This window comes from Phoxinus phoxinus, assembly GCF_949152265.1.
Source record: "Phoxinus phoxinus genome assembly, chromosome: 8".
Lineage (NCBI taxonomy): Eukaryota > Metazoa > Chordata > Actinopteri > Cypriniformes > Leuciscidae > Phoxinus > Phoxinus phoxinus.
The window spans coordinates 7,849,911-7,869,870 of NC_136883.1; the positions used below are offsets into that span (position 1 = coordinate 7,849,911).

The 19,960-nt window shown below is 37.2% G+C and overlaps 1 protein-coding gene across 5 annotated transcripts in view; it reads right to left on the reverse strand.

Moving 5' to 3' along the window:
* The window catches only part of veph1 (ventricular zone expressed PH domain-containing 1), a 119,601-nt gene that overhangs the window by 19,366 nt on the left and 80,275 nt on the right, over window positions 1-19,960 (reverse strand). For all 5 annotated transcript variants that reach the window (XM_079620286.1, XM_079620288.1, XM_079620290.1 and 2 more), the window contains 4 exons: window positions 18,756-19,075; window positions 16,087-16,226; window positions 14,077-14,211; window positions 850-967 (listed from right to left, as the gene is read on the reverse strand). In XM_079620286.1, the coding sequence (XP_079476412.1) occupies window positions 850-967; window positions 14,077-14,211; window positions 16,087-16,226; window positions 18,756-19,075 (713 nt within the window). The remainder of the gene's footprint in view (window positions 1-849; window positions 968-14,076; window positions 14,212-16,086; window positions 16,227-18,755; window positions 19,076-19,960) is intronic.

Consider the following 19,960-nt stretch of genomic DNA (forward strand, 5'->3'; position numbering starts at 1 on the left):
TTATTTGTTATACTATTAATTTCCTGAATCCTCAGCTTCCGGGAATGTCCCCACCAATCTCAAAATCAAACCTACGCCTCTGGTGGAAATTACATCAACGCATCATACAAACCTGCACGTTTCAAGGCACTTCAGTGGGCCTTTAGATGTGATTTTGAATGTGATAACCAAAAATATAAAATATTTTAGTTTTTCTTTATAAAAATTTGTTTTTTATGTTACTAAACATGTTTTATGTAATAAAAGTTAATTTTATCTTCATCTCAACTCAAGCTTAGTGCTTTACTGTCAAATGTACATTTCCAAGAAATAAAAGTAATATTGTTAGTTTCTGCACTTATTAATGTAAAACAAGTCATTTTCGTTTTCGTCTTTCAACAATGGGTTTCAACAACTCTTCGGGACACTTCTAGGATATCCTCATTCAAATCTCAACTAAAAATCTTTTCTTACAGTATTTCCAACCCTCCTCTGTTTAGTGTTCTGGTGTTTTGTTACTGTATATTTGTATATGTATATGTTCTATTTTATATATACTAATGCTTGATGCTGTTTTTTGTTATCCTCTTGTACAGGGACATTGAGCTTGGGAAAGTCGCTTTATAAGTAAAACTTTTTATTATTATTATTCATTTTATGACTAAATTACCTGTATGATTAAAAATCTCCCCATCCACCAGCGCTACCAAATTAGGTGCTTGTGCCACCATCTGTAGAATTTAGTGGCACCGGTGCTACTGCTCTCAAATGTTAGTCTGGAGCCCTGTATATTGCCAGAGGTTTGAGTGACTCATTTATTGTGTGCATATATGTTTGTACATTAGCCAAAAAGAAGCAAATCTTATTTACCTGTGGCTTTTTCTGGGTTACTGCACATGAAACAGAGCCAGCCACCCTCCTCTTCACTGTAGCTGAAAAGGTCAAAGAAACGAACCTCCTCCAGATTCATCTGCAAACTGTCCATATCCTGAGAGTGAGTACAGAGAGAGAGGGAGAGATGAAATTTAGCAGATGAAGCTATTCAAAAGACGACACACAGGGAAAGACTTCTAAAATTAATGCTAGGATGCATTGCAACAAGGTTAGTGGAAACAATGATCCAAGCTGGCAAAATGTTGAGTCTAAAAAATGCTGATTATAATATTCTTGTTTACCATTTCACCCAATAGTTGTATGTCCTTTCCGCTCGTTAAAACTGACGTCATTGTTTCCGGGTCAAACCGACAGCGAGTCCAGAGAGTGTAGTATACACACCATGAGTTTATAAAAGATTGTCATAAATGTGTATTAATGAATTAATATGAATTAATAGTGCTCATAAATGGCTGTTGAGATTGTACTCTTAATTGAAATTAGTGGAGGCCTGGACCCGAATATGGCATTCCTTAAGTCACGATTTAACAAACGGATATATGACTTATATTGTTAGCTTAACAACATGCTAATTCCAAACTATTGGAATGAACTACAAGCAAGTCACATTTCTTGAGCACATTTATATGGAATAGCAGCAATACTGTTGAAGTCTTGAGACAAAGCTCTCTCTATTATAACTTCAGATTCTATAAATGCCAATAATGAAGAGAAAAAAGAAAGACAGCTGGTCACTACTGCTTTGCTAATCAAAAAAATTTGAGGTGATCTCTGTCTGTCAGTTACTGAGTGTACCATTTTGCTGAGATAGCTTTAGAGGGCAAAACTTTGCTGAAAAGCAAAGTCTAGCTGAAGCTAGCAAAACGGCTAACATTGTCGACAGAAGAGCTTCCTCGTGAATGTGTACAGTGGACAGCGAGGCAGCTTGCTAGGTTTAACAGGGTTAACATATACACTAAATTTATTTTAATGTGAAGATTTACATTTCTTGACACCAGGGAAGCAGTAAACTACAAGCTAGATTTCTTAGTCGTAAGAAGTCGTGGTTAGCCGCTCCTGGCTACCCGTTCTCAAGATTAATAGAGTGTGTATAAGAGTCTCAATAGTCTTAAAGCAGGACAGCCTTTTGAAGAATCTTCACATTGATCCAGTTGTCCTAGGATTTGTCTCTAAAGTCTTTATGGAAAGCCGTCAATGGACTGAAACAGCTGCGTAATGACAATATGGGATTTACTTTACGTATTAGAGAGTCAACAGCACAGCTAGACACCAATGAACAATGAGAGCTGGCATCTACATGTGCTTATTGGCTAGAAATTCCAATGGATGTGAGGGTGTGTGGCCTTTAGAAAGAGGAATCTGCCAAAATGAAGACAACCAATGATATTAGAAAATTATTTGTTTTTACAGATATCAAAGCCAGTGAAGTGACTATTATACTGAGCTGAGGTATTCTGGAAAAAGGACGAGTGCAAACATCACACAGAAGAGTTGGGAGAAAAACAAGGATTTTTCGGAAGTCCTTTCCAAAAAAATGTACAATCGCTGGTTTGTGCATTGGCTCCACCTTTAAAGGGTTAGTTCACCCATAAATGAAAATTCTGTCATCAATTACTCACCCTTATGTCATTCCAAACCCTTAAGACTTTCGATCATATTCAAAACACAAATGAAGATATTTTTACTGAAACCTGCAAGATTTCTGTCCCTCCACTGAAAGTCCATTCCACCAAAACTTGCATCATTTTTTTTATAAAGACGTAATAAATATGAGTCAAGTAGTTTAATCCAGTTTGTTCTTGTGCATCAAGCAACAGAATTTGAACTGCCACTGAACATATTTCATGAGTTTGATGTATGTGCGCTGATCAAGGTTCATATAGCCGCCTTTTCAGTGTCAGGCCAAACGGTTCTTGTTGCTAAACCTTTCCATTCCACACTGATCTGGCCCAGCCAGCATGGATATGGTTTCATTTTCCACTGAGGGGCTGATAACAGAGCTTTTTGGAATTAAATAAAAAAATGTCAGTAGTTGCCTTGGTAATCCGGTTTATGAGATGTGTGACCGCATTGTGGAGAATGATCAGATATTTCTATTATTAAATTGCGTTCACTCAAACAGTGCGTTTGGTCAGCATCAGAGACTGGTACACAGGCAACAGACAAGTGACCAATCCTGAATGAGTCACTACACAAGAGTTAGGCTGAGAACACTTGAATCGTGCCGTGCCGAAACAACGTCAAGTGGAAATATAATTTTAAATGTTCCTTACCGTCCTTAGAACCAAAAACTCTTTAGAAGACTTCATATGGATTCATTTTTCGATGTCGCTATGAATAGTTTGTACTGTAAATGTTTTGGTGGATTGGACTTTTTTTTAAAGGAGGGGGAAGAAATTCGTAGGTTTCAATAAAAATGTCTTCATTTGTGTTCCAATGATGAATGAAAGTCTTAAAGGAACACTTTTTGGGACTTTAGCCTATTCTCCTTATCCCCCAGAGTTAGATAAGTCCATACATACCTTTTTCATCTCCGTGCGTGTTATAAGTCTGTTTGACGCACCCACCGCTAGCCTAGCTTAGCACAAAGACTGGATGTAAATGGTTGCAGCTAGCATACTAATCCAAATAAGTGACAAAATAACGCAAACATTTTCCTATTTACATGTTGTGATTTGTATAGTCACAGAGTGTACAAAAAACAAAGTCACATGAGACACAGACATATTTTAACCGTATAAATACTGGGAACTATATTCTCTGAAGGTGAAGCACTGCTACTTGGGCGGAGTGATAACCGCAGCACCTGAGACGCGCCGTGGTGAGGAGCAGAGAGTTCATTCAGAGTCAGCGTAACAGAGTCAGCAATTTATAAATAGTGAAAGCGTAGTTTACAATCGTGGGTTTTCGCTGTATTGTAAAGAGCTGTGACAATAAACAGGGGAGACCAGGTAATACCATGATGTTTCATAGAATTCCAACTAAAAGCGCTGACCGGATGAAGAAATGGCTACTTGCTCTGTATATTGACCAAGTAAAAATCATCTGAAATTTCCTCAAAATCAGCCATGATCACCATTCACGTCCGCTAATTAATAGATAGTTAGTCATGTTGGTTTTGTTGACAGAAGAAACAACGGCGCGTCTCAGGTGCTGCGGTTATCACTCCGCCCAAGTAGCAGTGCTTCGCCTTCAGAGAATATAGTGCCCAGTATTTATACGGATAAAATATGTCTGTCTCATGTGACTTTGTTTTTTGTACACTCTGTGACTATAAACATGTAAATAGGAAAATGTTTGCGTTATTTTGTCACTTATTTGGATTAGTATGCTAGCTGCAACCATTTGCATCCAGTCTTTGTGCTAAGCTAGGCTAGCGGTGGGTGCGTCAAACAGACTTATAGCGCGCACGGAGATGAAAAAGGTATGTATGGACTTATCTAACTCTGGGGGATAAGGTGAATAGGCTAAAGTCCCAAAAAGTCGGAGTGTTCCTTTAAGAGTTTGGGAAAGCATGAGGGTGAGCAACTGATCACAGAATTTTTGTTTTTGAATGAACTATCTTTTAAAGGTTAACCAAAAATAAAAACAACTTGTGTCGATCACTTATTTCTATAAAATGGAAGTGAATGAGGACTGATTTAAATTACATAAATGGTCCATATGACTTGTACGCTTGTCTTTTGAAGCCACATACTAGCTCTGTGTGAGGAATAGACTGAAATTTATGGCATTATTCATTCATTGATAATCTTTTCCAATGGGCTGTTTATAACGGTGACAGCCTTAAGAACTGTATCAGTCTGATTTGTGAATGAATCATTCAGAAGAGTTCTGATATAAAGAAATATTTGTTGACCAATCCAACATTAGTCCTTTTTTCATGAACATACCAAGAATTTGCCATGATTTTTAATGAATAACCACTTGAGTCACACAAAGCTATACATAAAATTATATAGATATTCTTTTATGTTCCGCCTATAAGAAAATTGTGTACATTTTAAAGTTAAATTCATCAATCTGGTGCACTTTGAGAGTTCAATTTAGAGCTCCAACCCATGTTCAGTGTGTAAATTGAACAAAGAAAAAGCCAAACAAATTAATAATAATAATTTTATATCATTATTAATCATATGACAGAAATAGCCACATATAAGTATATTCATTTAATTTCCACACTTGCAAGAGATAAACTTTATTTTGACACAAATTGCAGTTGAGCTTTTATTTTGGTGTAAAACAAACACATCTCAATGCAAATCAAGTGAAACGCTGTATCTATCATCTTCCTACAAAAATGTTGGAAATTATGCAAATGTGAAAATAATGTGAAAAAAAATAGTAATCGGACGACGAAGAGATAGAACAGGAAACAGGATTAAAAAACAAAACTTGGGAGATAAAACCCAGAATACACTTCACACACGCTATACATAGATGAAGACGGACAGACGAAAGACTAAGCCAGAACTCAGGGTATATAAGCATGGATGAAACAAAGGAATCTAATGAGATAATAGATGAACACAGGTGAAACAGAATGACTAATCAACTAACACAGGGAAACTATAGGTCAGGGAATAGAACACAAAGCACCATGGGACATGTAGTCAAAACAAGACATATCTTATGTTCCCAAATGCACACTAAACTAAGAGATAGAGGTCACTGCATTCATTCATTCATTTATTTATTTTGGACATTGGGGGGTGTAATGCAGGGGTCTTCCTGCATTACACACAGTTTCCTCTCAGGCGAATAAAGCCAGGTCATCAGTCATTCCAGCCTTCTCAGACCTGAGGCTCAGAGAGATGAATGGCAAGGGTTTTCACCATCTCCTTCAGCATGGCAGCGCATTACTTAGATTAAGGTGAGTGACACTGTAAAGCCGCCTTTTCCAATAGACCAATACTAAGTTTGTTTTCAACTTTTAAGAGAAGAAATTGCTTCAAGGAGCCTGTTTCACATTTCAGTTGACTGTTAATTTTCACCTTCCCTGTGAGTGACTAGCACAGACTTGGCATTTCAGAGCTTTTCTTTCTCTGAGTTTAGAACAAAGGGAGATGAAAGACCATCAATCACACATCTTCTGTTTAAATTTGTCTTCATGCTTTCCTATAGATTGATGCAGGTCATTATCGAACCCCCGCAGACAGCCTTTCTGGCGAAGAACAGTCGAGTCATCTTACTAGTGCTCTGCCATGACTTATTTCACGCCAACTAAATCAGTGTAAGAATTGAGCAAGAAACGTAATGTGCATTTGATTATTTGTGCCATGAAAACCTTTAAAATAGTACAAATGTTAAAATGGTATCTGATGTATTTTTTTTACAGATGAGTCGAGTACATAGATCTAAACAAGGACCATGTGTGTGCATGTGCAATAGTTTATATTCGCACATGCTGAGTCCAGTAGGGGATATTTGCGCTGTGGTTTATGTTCCTTATTAAAAGCAAGGCTCAAAGAAATCTGAGCTGAAGAGGATTTGCCCAAATCATTCACTCAATGTAGTGGTCCTGAAAACCATAATTAGGTTGTAGGTCTGTTTTGAATAGGTTGTGAACAGCTGGGGGAAACTATGGTAAATGTAAAAAATACAATGTAACTAGCTATATACAGTAAATAATAAAATTTTAGGATTATATAATATTATAACAATACAATATTTGGCCTATTGTTTGATCTGTTGCTAATTCACACTTCTGCTATTGTTAATGTATTTTGACATTCAGACTATGCCTTGATAATAATTCTGCATATTGTTGGTGGGTCTATCCCCAACTAATGTTAATATTAATACATTTTGAGGACTTTTTGTTACCTTTGTACAGTAAATCAGTCTGGTTGAACACTGGTCTAAGGCAAAATATCAGCCATGGCTGTCTGTCATGGTTGGATGAAGGCTATTTACAGAGATGTTAACAGCAGGTACAGACATCTGTATCAGTATAAATATATATATTAAGTTGTAGACAGGCCATGTGCTGGTGACGCATTTGCACATGTAGACTTTTAAAGTCTCTCAAAGAGATTTTAAATCTCTCAAAATCTCACAATCAGCAGAACACTTGACAAATTGATTGTAAATGGTAGTTAAAGCTGATGTGTGTCATTGTTTGGATGGTAAAATACTTTCTCCTATCTCAGTTTAATGCGCAGAGACAACTTTAAGTAGCCATTTCTTAGGTTGATTTCCCACAAGAGTGTAAACACTATGTCTCTGTGGCGCTATCAAAACATTGCTCTATTTGTTTGAGCGGCCCAATATGTCAACTTCTGGCTCCACCAATAGCGTGACTGCTTATATAAATGACACCATGCAGCAACTGCATTCAGATGGCCAGCTGGAGAGTGTGTGGTTCACTTATAAAATACTTTGTGAGCTCAAAGCACTTTATTTTTCACATTTCATATCACAATTTCAAATACATACAGACTACCATACCAAATGGATGACACCCAATAACTCCAGGACACAGTTTAGAAGAAAAGCAACTGAAACCATGAGACCCACAACAAGTTGATACAGACCCAAAACATATTTTGATTACTTTTTTGTTGCAAATATTTTATACCTTTATATTTTTTTTTTTTTTTTTTTTTTAATGAGAGCAATACCAAATAGCCATTATAGTCAATTAAATTTAAATATTTAATACAAGAATCGATTTATATAAAATATTAATATATTTTCTTATTAAATATTTAAATTTAATGCTTTAATGCTTCAAAAAGATCAAAGAATAGGAGCTCAAATGTAGGAGAGAACCAATGAAGTTTGTTCTCACATGTCCTGTTTAACATAATATGATGCATGCATGTTGGTCAATGTTTGTATGTGAATAAAAGCCTAAATATAATCTGTTCATCAAATAAAGCAATTGTGTCTGCGCAGGTTTCATTAAAAATATCTTCATTTGTGTTCAGAAAATTTACGAATAATTAATTACAGAATTGTAATTTTTTGGCGAACTATCCCTTTAAGTATCAAGAGACAAACAAGGTTCATGAAATAAGTCTGACATGCTCTGTTTTTTTTATTTAAAATATAAATAAATTTAAATGAATAAGAAGTGCTTTAAAATCATCAATAATTGTTTATTTGTATGTTTTAAGCATGGAGAAAGAGCGCTGTCCAAAACAAATGGTCGTTGCTATTTATTAGTATTTGTTCCAGTTTATTGTTCCTGGATGTAAAAGCCTTTACTGTGCATGGCTGTTGACTGATGTGTGTTTGATACCAAGTCTATCATAATGTGCATGAGAGTGTTTCATGCTTTCACTCTTTTCAAAGCTGAATCTGTAAACAGATGACTCAAAATGACTCAAGATGATGAGTGTGAAACACAGATTATTATGAGTCAGTCAGTTCAGTAAATCACAGAAAGAAACGACTCATTGATGGTTGTTGAATAATTAACCGAGGTCTACAACAGCGTTTAACATCCCCGGAAGACCATTTTCACTCTTTTTCTGATTCAAAATGTTGGGCAATTCGGGTTGGCAGCCTGCCAGTGTTGGGAAACAGAACTGTGAACAATGGGGCTACGCTATTCTAGTATGTCAAAAGACAGACGTCAACACCAACCTTGACTCTCAAAGCCCCAGTGTACATGTTCACTGAAAACGCTAAGCCCCAGATGTGCCAAAGCGTCAGGGGAGAAGCGCATAACCACAGGGCCTACTACATGCTAGCTAACATGTCATCATTATCCTGTGGAGACCGGAAAAGTAAGAGAGGTCCTTCTGTTTGTAATGGATACTATTGCAACACTCTTCCCAGTGTCCTTTTATAGAGCCTCAGTCTCCCGAACACGCAACGCATGCACATATACACTCACACCGAGATGGTAACAGGAGACCATCCACAATCAATAAAATGCATAGTGATATGCAGGCAAAGAGACATTTCGATATTCTCCAAACAGATTTTTTTTTTTACTATTATTTCGGTGTGATCTATCATTAGCAATATGACACACTTATAATGCCTTCAAGATGTTATGTGGTGAAAATTCCTCTAAGACCTCCTGCAATTTTATTTTTCTGTCTACTTCATTTTTTATCTGAGTAGAGAAAAAAAAAAGAATAATTACAAAGGCATTTTACTGGCAACTTTAACTTACGCTCTCTCTCTCAAGCATGTGGCGCATGACCCGGTGCCTTCTTACATTTAAATTTCCACTAAAACACAGGTTCACGCACGATTTTTGAACATTGAAACTCCTTGAACATTTTCACCTTTTTGCCCAGGAACAACGAAATCTTTTGCGATGACCCAATACATTCGTCTCACTATATAGGGTCAGTTGTCACAAAGGAACCTGAAGAACATTGAATAACTGCAATGGACCCTTTCCACAGACTGTGATGACGTGTTTCCACAGTTATAAACATAACCGTAAAGTTTTTTATATTTTCAATAAAAAAAAAAAATTATAATACACATTTATAATGGTACTTTGTGTTAAATTACCTTGGCAGCAAATGACAAAAAAACAAATTAAATCTAATTCGAGGCAAATTTCACATCATCAATGTCTAGATATTTTTCGCTCTTTTTTGAAAAATCAGTTGTTTTCTTCTGCTAATGGAGCAAATAGAAATACAAACATTATATTTGATGTTGTCTCCCATTCGCCACTATAGAAGTTTACTCAACTAGGACGACTTCTGCTGAGAACCCTGGAAATGTGAGGGTCCATTCTCCATTGACTCAAAAAAAGTGTGCCCATGAAGCAAAGATGGCACCATCTCCATTGAGTACATTCATGCAGAAGCTGGGCGACTACCTCTGAGGTGAATGGAAATGTTAATATGCATCGGCAGGATTTGTAATCAATGCGTCGAGAACATGAATTAATCGTTACACCCCTATTAATGAACACGAAAAAAGTTTATAGTGAAAGTTTTTAGGTAGACTAGGAGGAAGCATTGTAATCATTAAAGTATGTCTACATAGTACAAGAAAAAACATACCTTTTTTTTCAAGATACGACCCTTTCAATTTAAGCGTAGGCCAGAGAACAAATCAAAGGACATGTTAGGGGTTACGGCATCAGTTAGGGGATGTTTATGAGTGCATTCAAGATGGTTTTGCTAGTGTCCTGCCTCGTATTTTTGTATCTACCCAACGCAAACAGATTCCATATGTGTAGTGCACACAAAGTTCTTTGCCTAAAAGTGGGGTCATTTAACTTCTAGCAAAGGGAGGAAGAAAAGGAAGACAGCATAAAGACACAAAAGACACCAGCTGTACTATGTAATTATTCCAGACTTGACATTTACGATGTTTGAAAAGATCAACCAAGCACTCAGATTTACATGGCACCATGAAGAGGAAATGACCTAAGGTAAACATCCCAGTCTCAGGGGCTATCACGACCTCTGACCTCTCACGGTTTGCATGACGTGGCCGCTTTCCACTATAACAGAGCGAGTATATGGAGCTCTGTGATGTTAAATATCTACTTTATTTTAGGTCTTTCTTTATTGATCTCCACAGAGAACTTTGATTTGTACCAGGGTTGCTGTCATATACACGCTTTAGAAATCTATACATTCTCCCCAAAGGCATAAATGTAAGTCTTGACATGGATCAGACAGAGTTTTCGTACCCTGCTGGGCCACTTCTTCCTTAAATATGTCCTGCAGAGAGGAAGCGGCAGGATGACTGATTGTTCCTGCTTATTTAATCTAACCTACAGTTGGGGATTCTCAGCAGAAAGCAATATAAATAATTCACTTCACTGTCTATGTATATTATACTCACCAAGGCTGCATTTATTTTATCAAAACACAGTAAAAACAGTCATATTGTGAAATACTATTACAATTCCAAAGAACTGTTTTCTATATAAACACTGTGTATTTATGTTGCCCTTCAGGCAAAGCTGATTTTTTTAGCTGCCATTTCTCCAGTCTTCAGTGTCACATGATCCTTCAGAAATCATTGTAATATGCTGATTTGGTGCACAATAATTTTTCTTATTATTATACAATCATTTTTCTTATTATTTGTCTTATTATTATCAATGTCTTGTAAGTTATAACTGTTTTAGAACTACAATTTTTTTATACTTTTCCATGTGTTTTGCTGTTTTGTTTTGATTTTGTGGAAACCGTGATATACTACCATTTAAAAGTTTGTAGAAAGATTAAAAAAAAAAAAACACGTTTAATCAGCAAGCGTGCATTACATTTATCAAAAGTAACAGTACTGACATGTATATTCCACAAAAAAAATCTATTTTCAAATAAACTCTTTTTAATTTAGTTTTTAAAATAATAGAATCCTGAAAAGAATCACGGTTTACGCACGCACGCACGCGCACGCACGCACACGCACACACACACACACTAGTTCCACACCTATTCTTAAAGCCTTGTTTACAGATCATATCTGATGAAATAGAACGGTTAAGATTAAACTTTGGACAGATGCTGCTGTCGCGAGAATTTTAGGTTTATATCGCTTTCCCCCCTCACCCCCACAATGGTTGTCTATGGCCACAGGAAGATTCCTTCCTAAAACACATTAAACTTTCGTTTACAAAGACGTGAAACTCACCGAGTGGTCATGGGTGTTCACTGATACGGTTCCAAAAAAAATCGCTGAAAAAGATGCATTCCAACAGCTTTTATCGTAGTTTTTGTCCAACTCCATGACTTGTATTGAATGTGCTGTGTGAGGTGCGGTATTACTCCGCCGCTTGAGTGTCTATTATTCAAGCTCTCAACGGAAGAATCACGGGTGTGACACGTTTGGCAAAATAGGTCCTAAATAAACCTAAAATTCTCGCGACAGCAGCATGTGTCCAAATTTTAATCTTAACCGTTCTATTTCATCAGATACGATCTGTAAACAGGGCTTTAAGTGTAAAATACCGAACTTGTCCTTTAAGTGTTCTTGTTGAATTCTGCCTCGTTTGTACTGTACAACGTTGTATACAACGTAACAGGCCTGACTTACCAGTAAATTAAAATAGGGTCTACATTATTATACTGGATAATCCATTAAACATTAAAAATATTTAACAGTACAATATATAATGTAACCAGTAACAGAGCATGTATCTAACACAAATTCTGTATATTTTCAGCCAAGCAGAATCATGAACATTTTTGTTCTGTTATCATTTCCCTGTGCAATGGACCAGGACCAAGTTCGAGCGTATTCAAATCCACCCCTGATGTAATACCAAATTTAGCATTTTTATCAATAGTACTTTGTTTAGTGGAATGTCCCAAACATTTCTCAGAAAGACAAAACAACACTATAAAAGAACCATAAAGGTAGTCCAAATAGCTTGTGTGCCATTTTCCAAATCTTCTGAAAACATACAATAGCTTTGTGACTAACAGACCAAAATTTAAGTTTTCACTGATAACCCTTGTTGCTCTCAAATCTTATTTGCATTACTCTATATGCACAATTCAATTAGTCATGTGACACGCAAAACTGGTGCCATTTGGCATGACTGTGTTTGCATACCTTCAGAAGAATTGTCGATAATAATTTGATCGATGATCGATTAAGCAAGGTCATCATTAAAGTTCGTAGTTTTGAGGTGTATGCGGCTCATGCGCGAAACATACTTGGTATAGTTTGGTCTCTAACTGAAACTTTTTCTGCTAGTTGAGACCTTTTCAATGATATATGGCAAGTCTATCTGTTATGTAGGCTACTATGATTTTACAGATCACATTTTCATGTTTACAGATCACATTTTCATGTTTACAGATCACATTTTCATGTAAAACGGTTGTATTTTTCACGTTATGAAAATAGAGCACTTCTAATATGTCAGCACATTTAAAAGCACTTGTTTAATGATGGTCATATTCCCTATATTCACTGTAAAGCCAAGCTTCTTAGCTTTAAAAATACCTCTATTTTCTGTTAAAGTCAAGTCACCTTTATTTATATAGCGCTTTATACAATACATATTGTTTCAAAGCAGCTTTACAGTGATAACAGGAAAATGATGCAATGTTGCAAACAGTTCATTTCAGCTGTACAGCAGCTCTAAAAGAAAATAGTGTCATTGTTCAGCTGAAGTCAGTTCAGTGTTAATTCAGTTCCGTTGTAATGATTACATTAAATTAATTTCATCTGTGATACAGTTCTGCAGAAAAACAGTGATGTCATTGTCATAGTCATAGTCATAGTCATAGTCAGCTAGTCATAGGTCTGTGGTTCTTGAGGTCTTTGCTGAGGATCTGTGCCGCTGGGTGTCGTGTCGACGAGTGGATTGTCTAGTTGACAGGATCTCTGCTGACATTCAGGGCTGTGGTTTTTAAGTAACATAATAACTTAGTAGTGGCGCCCCGGCAACTTCCGGGTTAAGCATGGCGTGAGTAGATGCACGCGAGCGTAGCTCCCGATCGCTTTCGTTCATTTAGTCGTTATTTTTCCGATACATGTTCACTACAATCGATTATCTGGCAGCTGATATTACTTGAATTAACGGTGGAACAAAAATTACTAGTAGAAAGCAACTTCGGAATAAAACTGGCGACAAAGATGGCGAAGCTTTGCGCAAGACCGACGATATGGCGCCATCCCCTGAGGGCTTGACGGCTTTACCTGAAGATCTCGAAAGGCTTCGGACAGTGCTTCTTTATAATATGACGCAAGTAGTTCACTCTCTTTTAAAAACAGAACTGGCTGGTGCATTGTCACCTGTGAACGTGACATTGGAACAAGTTAGATCATATACGAAGCTCATGACGAACGACTTGGCGAGGTTGAAGATGGGCTAAATGACTACAGTGATAGGCTGGTGAATGTCGAGGCTTCAATGGATGCGCTACTGAAAGAGAACGTGTCACTGAAGGAAAAGCTGGACGAACTTAGAAGCGCCCCCTGCTTCGGATTTAAGAGGTTAAAGTTAACGATTAATCAATGAATTGATTGTTAATTTAAACAACGATCGATTATGGGAATTTATGTAAATTGACATCCATACTTGGAATAGCACATGAATTGATGGTGCCATTTTGTCTTTTTTTTTTTGGTGAACAATCCCTTCAAACATCATGGGTGGGTTAAAAGCAGATGGGCTTGAGTGTGAGGTCAAATCTAGCGTCATTTCTCATGTAGATGCATGTGGGTTCATATGAGTGTGTGTTTGTGTGAATGACAGAGTGAGAGACAGACAGAGAAAGCATAAAAGAGAGACGGTAGAGACTTTACCTTCTTGTGAGGAACAGTTGTCTGGGTCATGGCCAGCTCAAAGCTGTGTGCTCCCGTCAGCTGTGTTTTCTCCCAGAGTTTCCTCAGCTGCTGTACACACTCGTCCTGACAGCACAACGCCTCGCTCACTTTACTCTGCACACAGACAAGATACACTGCTAGCTTGCCAAGATTCACGCTACTCATAATTAGAGGTTTGCAAATGCCAACATTACATTTGCTTCTGCTTATGGTAAGATAAGATTAACCTCTAAGCCAAAGTATTAAACATCTACATATGTAACTTTTCCCACACCAAGAACACCCTAGAATCCATCATAACATCCATCATAAAATGTCAAATAATTTGTTAATAAACAAGTATTCATTACTTTAATGACTTCATTGTTTCTGCATTAAATTATTACATTGTTTAAATTAATAACTTTTTCGCTAACTGTGATTTTGTATATGTACATTTCTTAAATGCATAACTTAGACAGTTACCTCTGAAAACAGATCACTCTAAAATGTAATGTGGATGCATTTTCTGTAAAGCTGCTTTGAAATTATGTTTATTGTGAAAAGCGCTACACAAATAAATGTGAATTGAACTGAATTGAATCACCCTCAACCAACTGCCTAGAAACCACCTAGAACACAACCGCACAGCAACACACTGGTAAACAGCAGGCTCATTTTGTAAATTTACAAAAATAGTTTAATTTGAAAGTAGTTCAACTATAGTCACTCTTCTGTATATCACTTTACAGATCTGTTTTGCCCTGTCCATTGCTATGGTTGCAACGTCAATCGATGCAGTTTAGAGGTAGGGTCAGAAATTTTGTATAACAAAAAATATTGTTATTCTGGTTGAAACTCTCTTCACATCCTGATAGCAATCAATAATAGAAGTGATCTAAATATTAAAACATGTACATATATCTTCTGTGGAAGTCTCAGGACCAAAAAAATGTTCATCCAATCATTGCATTCGGTCCGAATGCAATGATACAATGTCCTACCTGCCTGTCAACATATGCATTTCCATTCTTCCGCACACCCTGCTCGTGGCGACATCACACGTCATCAGCACGTTAAAGCTATGCTGATTTGTAGACAGACAGTTACCGAGCGCCGCAAACAAACAGCAGCAGACTTTTACAGTTCCTCCTAAACCAAACCAAGAGCTTATGCTGCTTTCACACCATGTCGTAATCGTAATTACGAGATGGCAACACGTGACGTTCTAGCTGTTCACGTCCTCAGACTGGGATTTCTATGTCAACAATATCAATGCAAAAATTAATCTGCAGCAGTCAATTGGTACAAGTAAGAGCTCTGTAAGTTGTTTACGTTGATTATTATTGTAATGTTATGTGGTTTGAGACATGAAGTAATTTAACTTTGTCTCTCGAGATGCTTTGCTGACTCTGCTGTGTGCATTCATGTTTTAAAGGCGGCGTTGCTTTGGAGACGCTCTGAAGGAAGCGGGTGGGATCTCATGCTTTCAAAGCTATCTTACTATTGCTAACCTCACAGCAATTGCCTACCCTGCCTATAAGATTCAATCCCGCATTTAAATATGGTTGTCACTCCCAAAACTCTGCAGTGTGTTCTAAGCGGCTTGAAAAATAAAAAGGTAATATGTACAGAAAGCTACCACAAATAATATTTACAACTGTTATTTATTCCGCTCAATGATAAATTGACACATGCACAAACACATTTGTTTATATTAGTCTAAACATCTCATAGACTTCCATTGTTTTTATATCAAGTTAGTGATCATTTTCAAACCTGACCCCTGTCCTTAAATAACCCTCACAGAAACCTCTGCAGATCACTAGATCTAAATATAAACATGATTTGGCCTATTTATAAGCCTTTTAATCCAGTGAGGACACATATAATGGTTGTCATGATATTTCATTATCTAAGTGAGAACATCTGGCCCTCACAAATATAGATAAACACACTCACACACCCCCACACATCTTGTGCCACAAAAACAACATGTCTGACTGTTACCTGCAGTGCCAGAAGCATGATTTGGATCCAGAGGTGTGGCTGGCAGCTACACATGGAGAAACAGGACTTTCCATAGAGACAGTAGTGTCCTTTCAGTGGACAGGAGAATGACAGCTTAGCCACACAGCCACGATGGGAGTCTGGAGTACAACACACACACATAAGCAACAGGAGCATGAATTGCTTATGAATTCCTTCATCAAAAATGTAACCTACTTCGCCAAACCACATAATATCCACATAACTGCTCCATCTTGTAATACAATAGTGTACGGTATTAAAATCCCTTGATTCTCCAGATGTGTTTCTGAAACAGCACTTAACTGCTTTAGTTCACATTGTCTTTTTGACATGGCTCAAGCACCAACATTTTAATAAAATCAAAATTTTATTTTGGGCTAAATGGTGGTGATGTTAATTCCTCTTATTGGCACAAACGTTAATATACCAGTAGGTGACAACCAGTGAATGTCTTCTTATGATTAAGTCATTGAATTCTTCACTCAACAGTTTTGTTCAATCATCATAAGCATTTTATCCACAATAAAGCAGATCTAAAGCATAACTTGTCAAACTATATAAAAAGGCCAAAAATAATGAATAAATTAAACTTACAGTAAAATCTGAGTTTCAATTACGCGTCTCTATGTCCAGTAATATGTATCTGTATAGCACTATTCATAGTATACAATTTTCTTCAAAGCAGCTTTACAGAAAATAATGATGCTAATATTTAAAATATCTTAATATATATTCACACATTTAGCAGATTAGAGCTGGGCGACAATACAGTTTACGTCGTTTTACATATTCATAAATAAAGCAAATTCTTCTGCTTAACAGACTGAAAAAACTTTCTCATGTAGCGAAGAGGCATGTTTGTTCAGTGGGTCCAACCAATGAAATGCTTCTTCACAATTCTATAGTTGTGTGCTTCAAAATGGAGACTAATTGCTAACAGGACTAGAGTAAAAGACAAGAGATCTATCTAGTGATGTCTGCTAATAATAGGACACTGTTCAACAATTCTTTCACGAAATCACTTTCTAACACATTTCCACTATGACATTAGCTGTTTTTCCATAATCTGGTAAGTATGACAGCACTGAATCCCTCACACTGACACACATAAACGAACTCACATGTATCCCGCCAGTTCAGCAGGTCTCTGACTGATCCATTATCTTACCGTTTCTCAGTGGGAGAGCGGTTGAGTAATGCGAAGGGGAGGCAGAGACCCGGGGAGTGCAGGGGAGATGTTAAAATAGCTTTGCCAAGCAACCCTTTGTTCTGTCTGCCACCCACGGCTTAATTGTAGCGTATTACACTCAATGAACAGATAGCTGATAATTAGTGGTGTTTGAAAAGGCAAACATCACTATAACTATTATTCATTCTCATGGATTTGAACAATGAATTGAATCCTTATGAACTTAACTTCAGCGCATAACTCATCCAGCAATGTGCTAGTGATGATACATCAAATCAGCTTATTGAGAGGTGTGCTATTAAAGCAACTGGACATATGAATTCCTGACAGGATTATTATGAAATTAAGGTTTTAAAAACAACATTTTGAATATTAAAACATCAAATGATTTAAAAATAGAATTGATACTTTTAGTAGGTGGCGGTAAGTCACTGTCTTAATAAGTGAGTCATTGAGTCATACAGCTGATTCATTCAAAAACGCAGATTCAGTTTGAAACTATTTTCGTTGGCAAAACATATCAAAACAGACAAAAGTGTGCCTAAAATTTAACTCATTTAAAGGTAGGGTAGGTCATATTTGTCTAAAAAAACTTTTATTCAAATTTGTTTAAACTGTCTTTATACACCAATACATAATTAAAATGCAAGTACTCTATAATAGAGAGTATAAAAAACTGAGTGACTCTAGTGTATTTAATCTTCAATAAACACAGCTCATTAATTCCATTCACTCCCACCTAAAAACGGGTGCGCGACTGCGCGCACGTGGGCAGAGCCAATAATTGCGGCGGTAGTCATGGCGACGGAGAGTGACAGTCGCGCAAGCCAATCACTTGTTTCGTCCCTAATGGGATTAATGAGCTGTGTTTTTTGAAGATTAAATACACTAGAGTCACTCAATTTTTATACTCTCTTTTTCAAAGTACTTACATTTTAATTATGTATTGGTATATAAAGACAGTTTAAGCCAATTTGAAAAAAAGTTATTTAGACAATTCTTACCTACACAACTCTACAGAAAAGGTTAGTTCTACGTTATGGTCAATAACCAATGTCATAGCTAATATTATAAATCATGTTTTGACCATTGACTCTTGTGTGCTTCTATCAAGCTATTTAATGAAAATATTAGTGAAATTTGGCATCCAAATATAAATATAGGGTACAAAAACAATGTCATGTACAAAAAATGTGCTCATATGTGGTTCATGTGTATTTCAAACAGAATTTCTGGGCATGTGAAGAGCAGCATTTGGTGCTAACATTACCATATCAGTGGGGAACCGACTAAAGAAGTTAGACCCTCAGCATGCAATCCCAGTGTGTAATTGACGTTTACATTTCTAACATTCTAGAGAGTGAGTTGAAGAAGAGAGTTGTCCTGCTGCACTACACTTGAATGTGAGGTATTTTTGAACATGTTACTGTGTGGATTGTTCTTCGATTTGACGGTTTACCTTCAATGACACAGTGCTCAGGTATGGGGATTAGTTTGATCATTTCGGCACAGAAGGTTTTGATTTCCTTCATGTTGTCTCTCAGGTGGGTCCAGAGTCGATCTCCCTCCCGGGGGTCTCCAATCTCCACCTTCTGTCCCTCACTGTTTGGATCTTTGTGGTTCTCCTGCAGGGTTGCGGGGACAGGACCAGTCTCTGGGCTGGGACTGGCCTCACAGACATTGAGTTCTGTGCTCAGATCCACCAACCCCTCTCCCTCTGGACTGCTGTCAGAGTTAATGGATTGTGTGCGTACAGCGTGAAGAGCCAGACTCTTTGACCTGAACATGAGAGAACAGCACAACTCAAAACACAAAACCTCAGTCATTGGCAGTGTTTTCATTTAAAACAAAATCTAATTTAACAACCCTTTGAATCAGCTTTCCTTTTTTGCTGATGTCACAAATCCCTCTTGCTTTTCAATACCTCCCTTCCAACCACACCGCTCATGGCGTTTTAAAAACGTGGCGCTCCCATTGAAAACAATTGAAAAAATACGCCAGCCGCGTGAAAAAACGTTTTGGTGGACACACGGCCTTAGGGTGTGTTTTCAAATTTGTAGTTTGGTTGACTTGGTTCATTTGGTCCTTAAGGCGAGACACTGGAGGCAAAAACATTGTTTTTTTTTTTCACTGGTCAATTTTGAGATTTTGGGATATTTGTCTTCAATAACATGTCTTCTTTCAGACTTGTGGTGAAAAAAGTCCAAAATACACATGTAGGTCTTTATTTCACTACACTTTGTCTATTTGCGTCTGTAGATTTCTCCGAAATTCAACAAAAGTTGGCGTTCTAAATCAACCCGCTGCTCCGCGATCTCTCTCTGCTTCCTTTAATCTCACACATCGTTGGAAAGCGCTCTCTCTCATTTACAATGCTGTCGGATCCAAATATGGTCATTTCCTTTTAATCAGCAACCAATCGTGAAAGTATAATGGGCATTTAACCCTAAAAGCGAAATCTCATTGGCATCCAAATGACCATATTTGGATCCGGCTCATGTCAATTTCTGACAACGTGATTCGTTCAGATGCATCACGTGACGCGCTCTGACACTTAGATGAGTGTTTTTGACTGTTTTTCTGTTCAGTTAAAGGCCATAATGTCACAGTGTCTGGTGGTTCCCTGGGTTTAACACTAGAGGTCTCAGTTTTCACGGTGTCTAG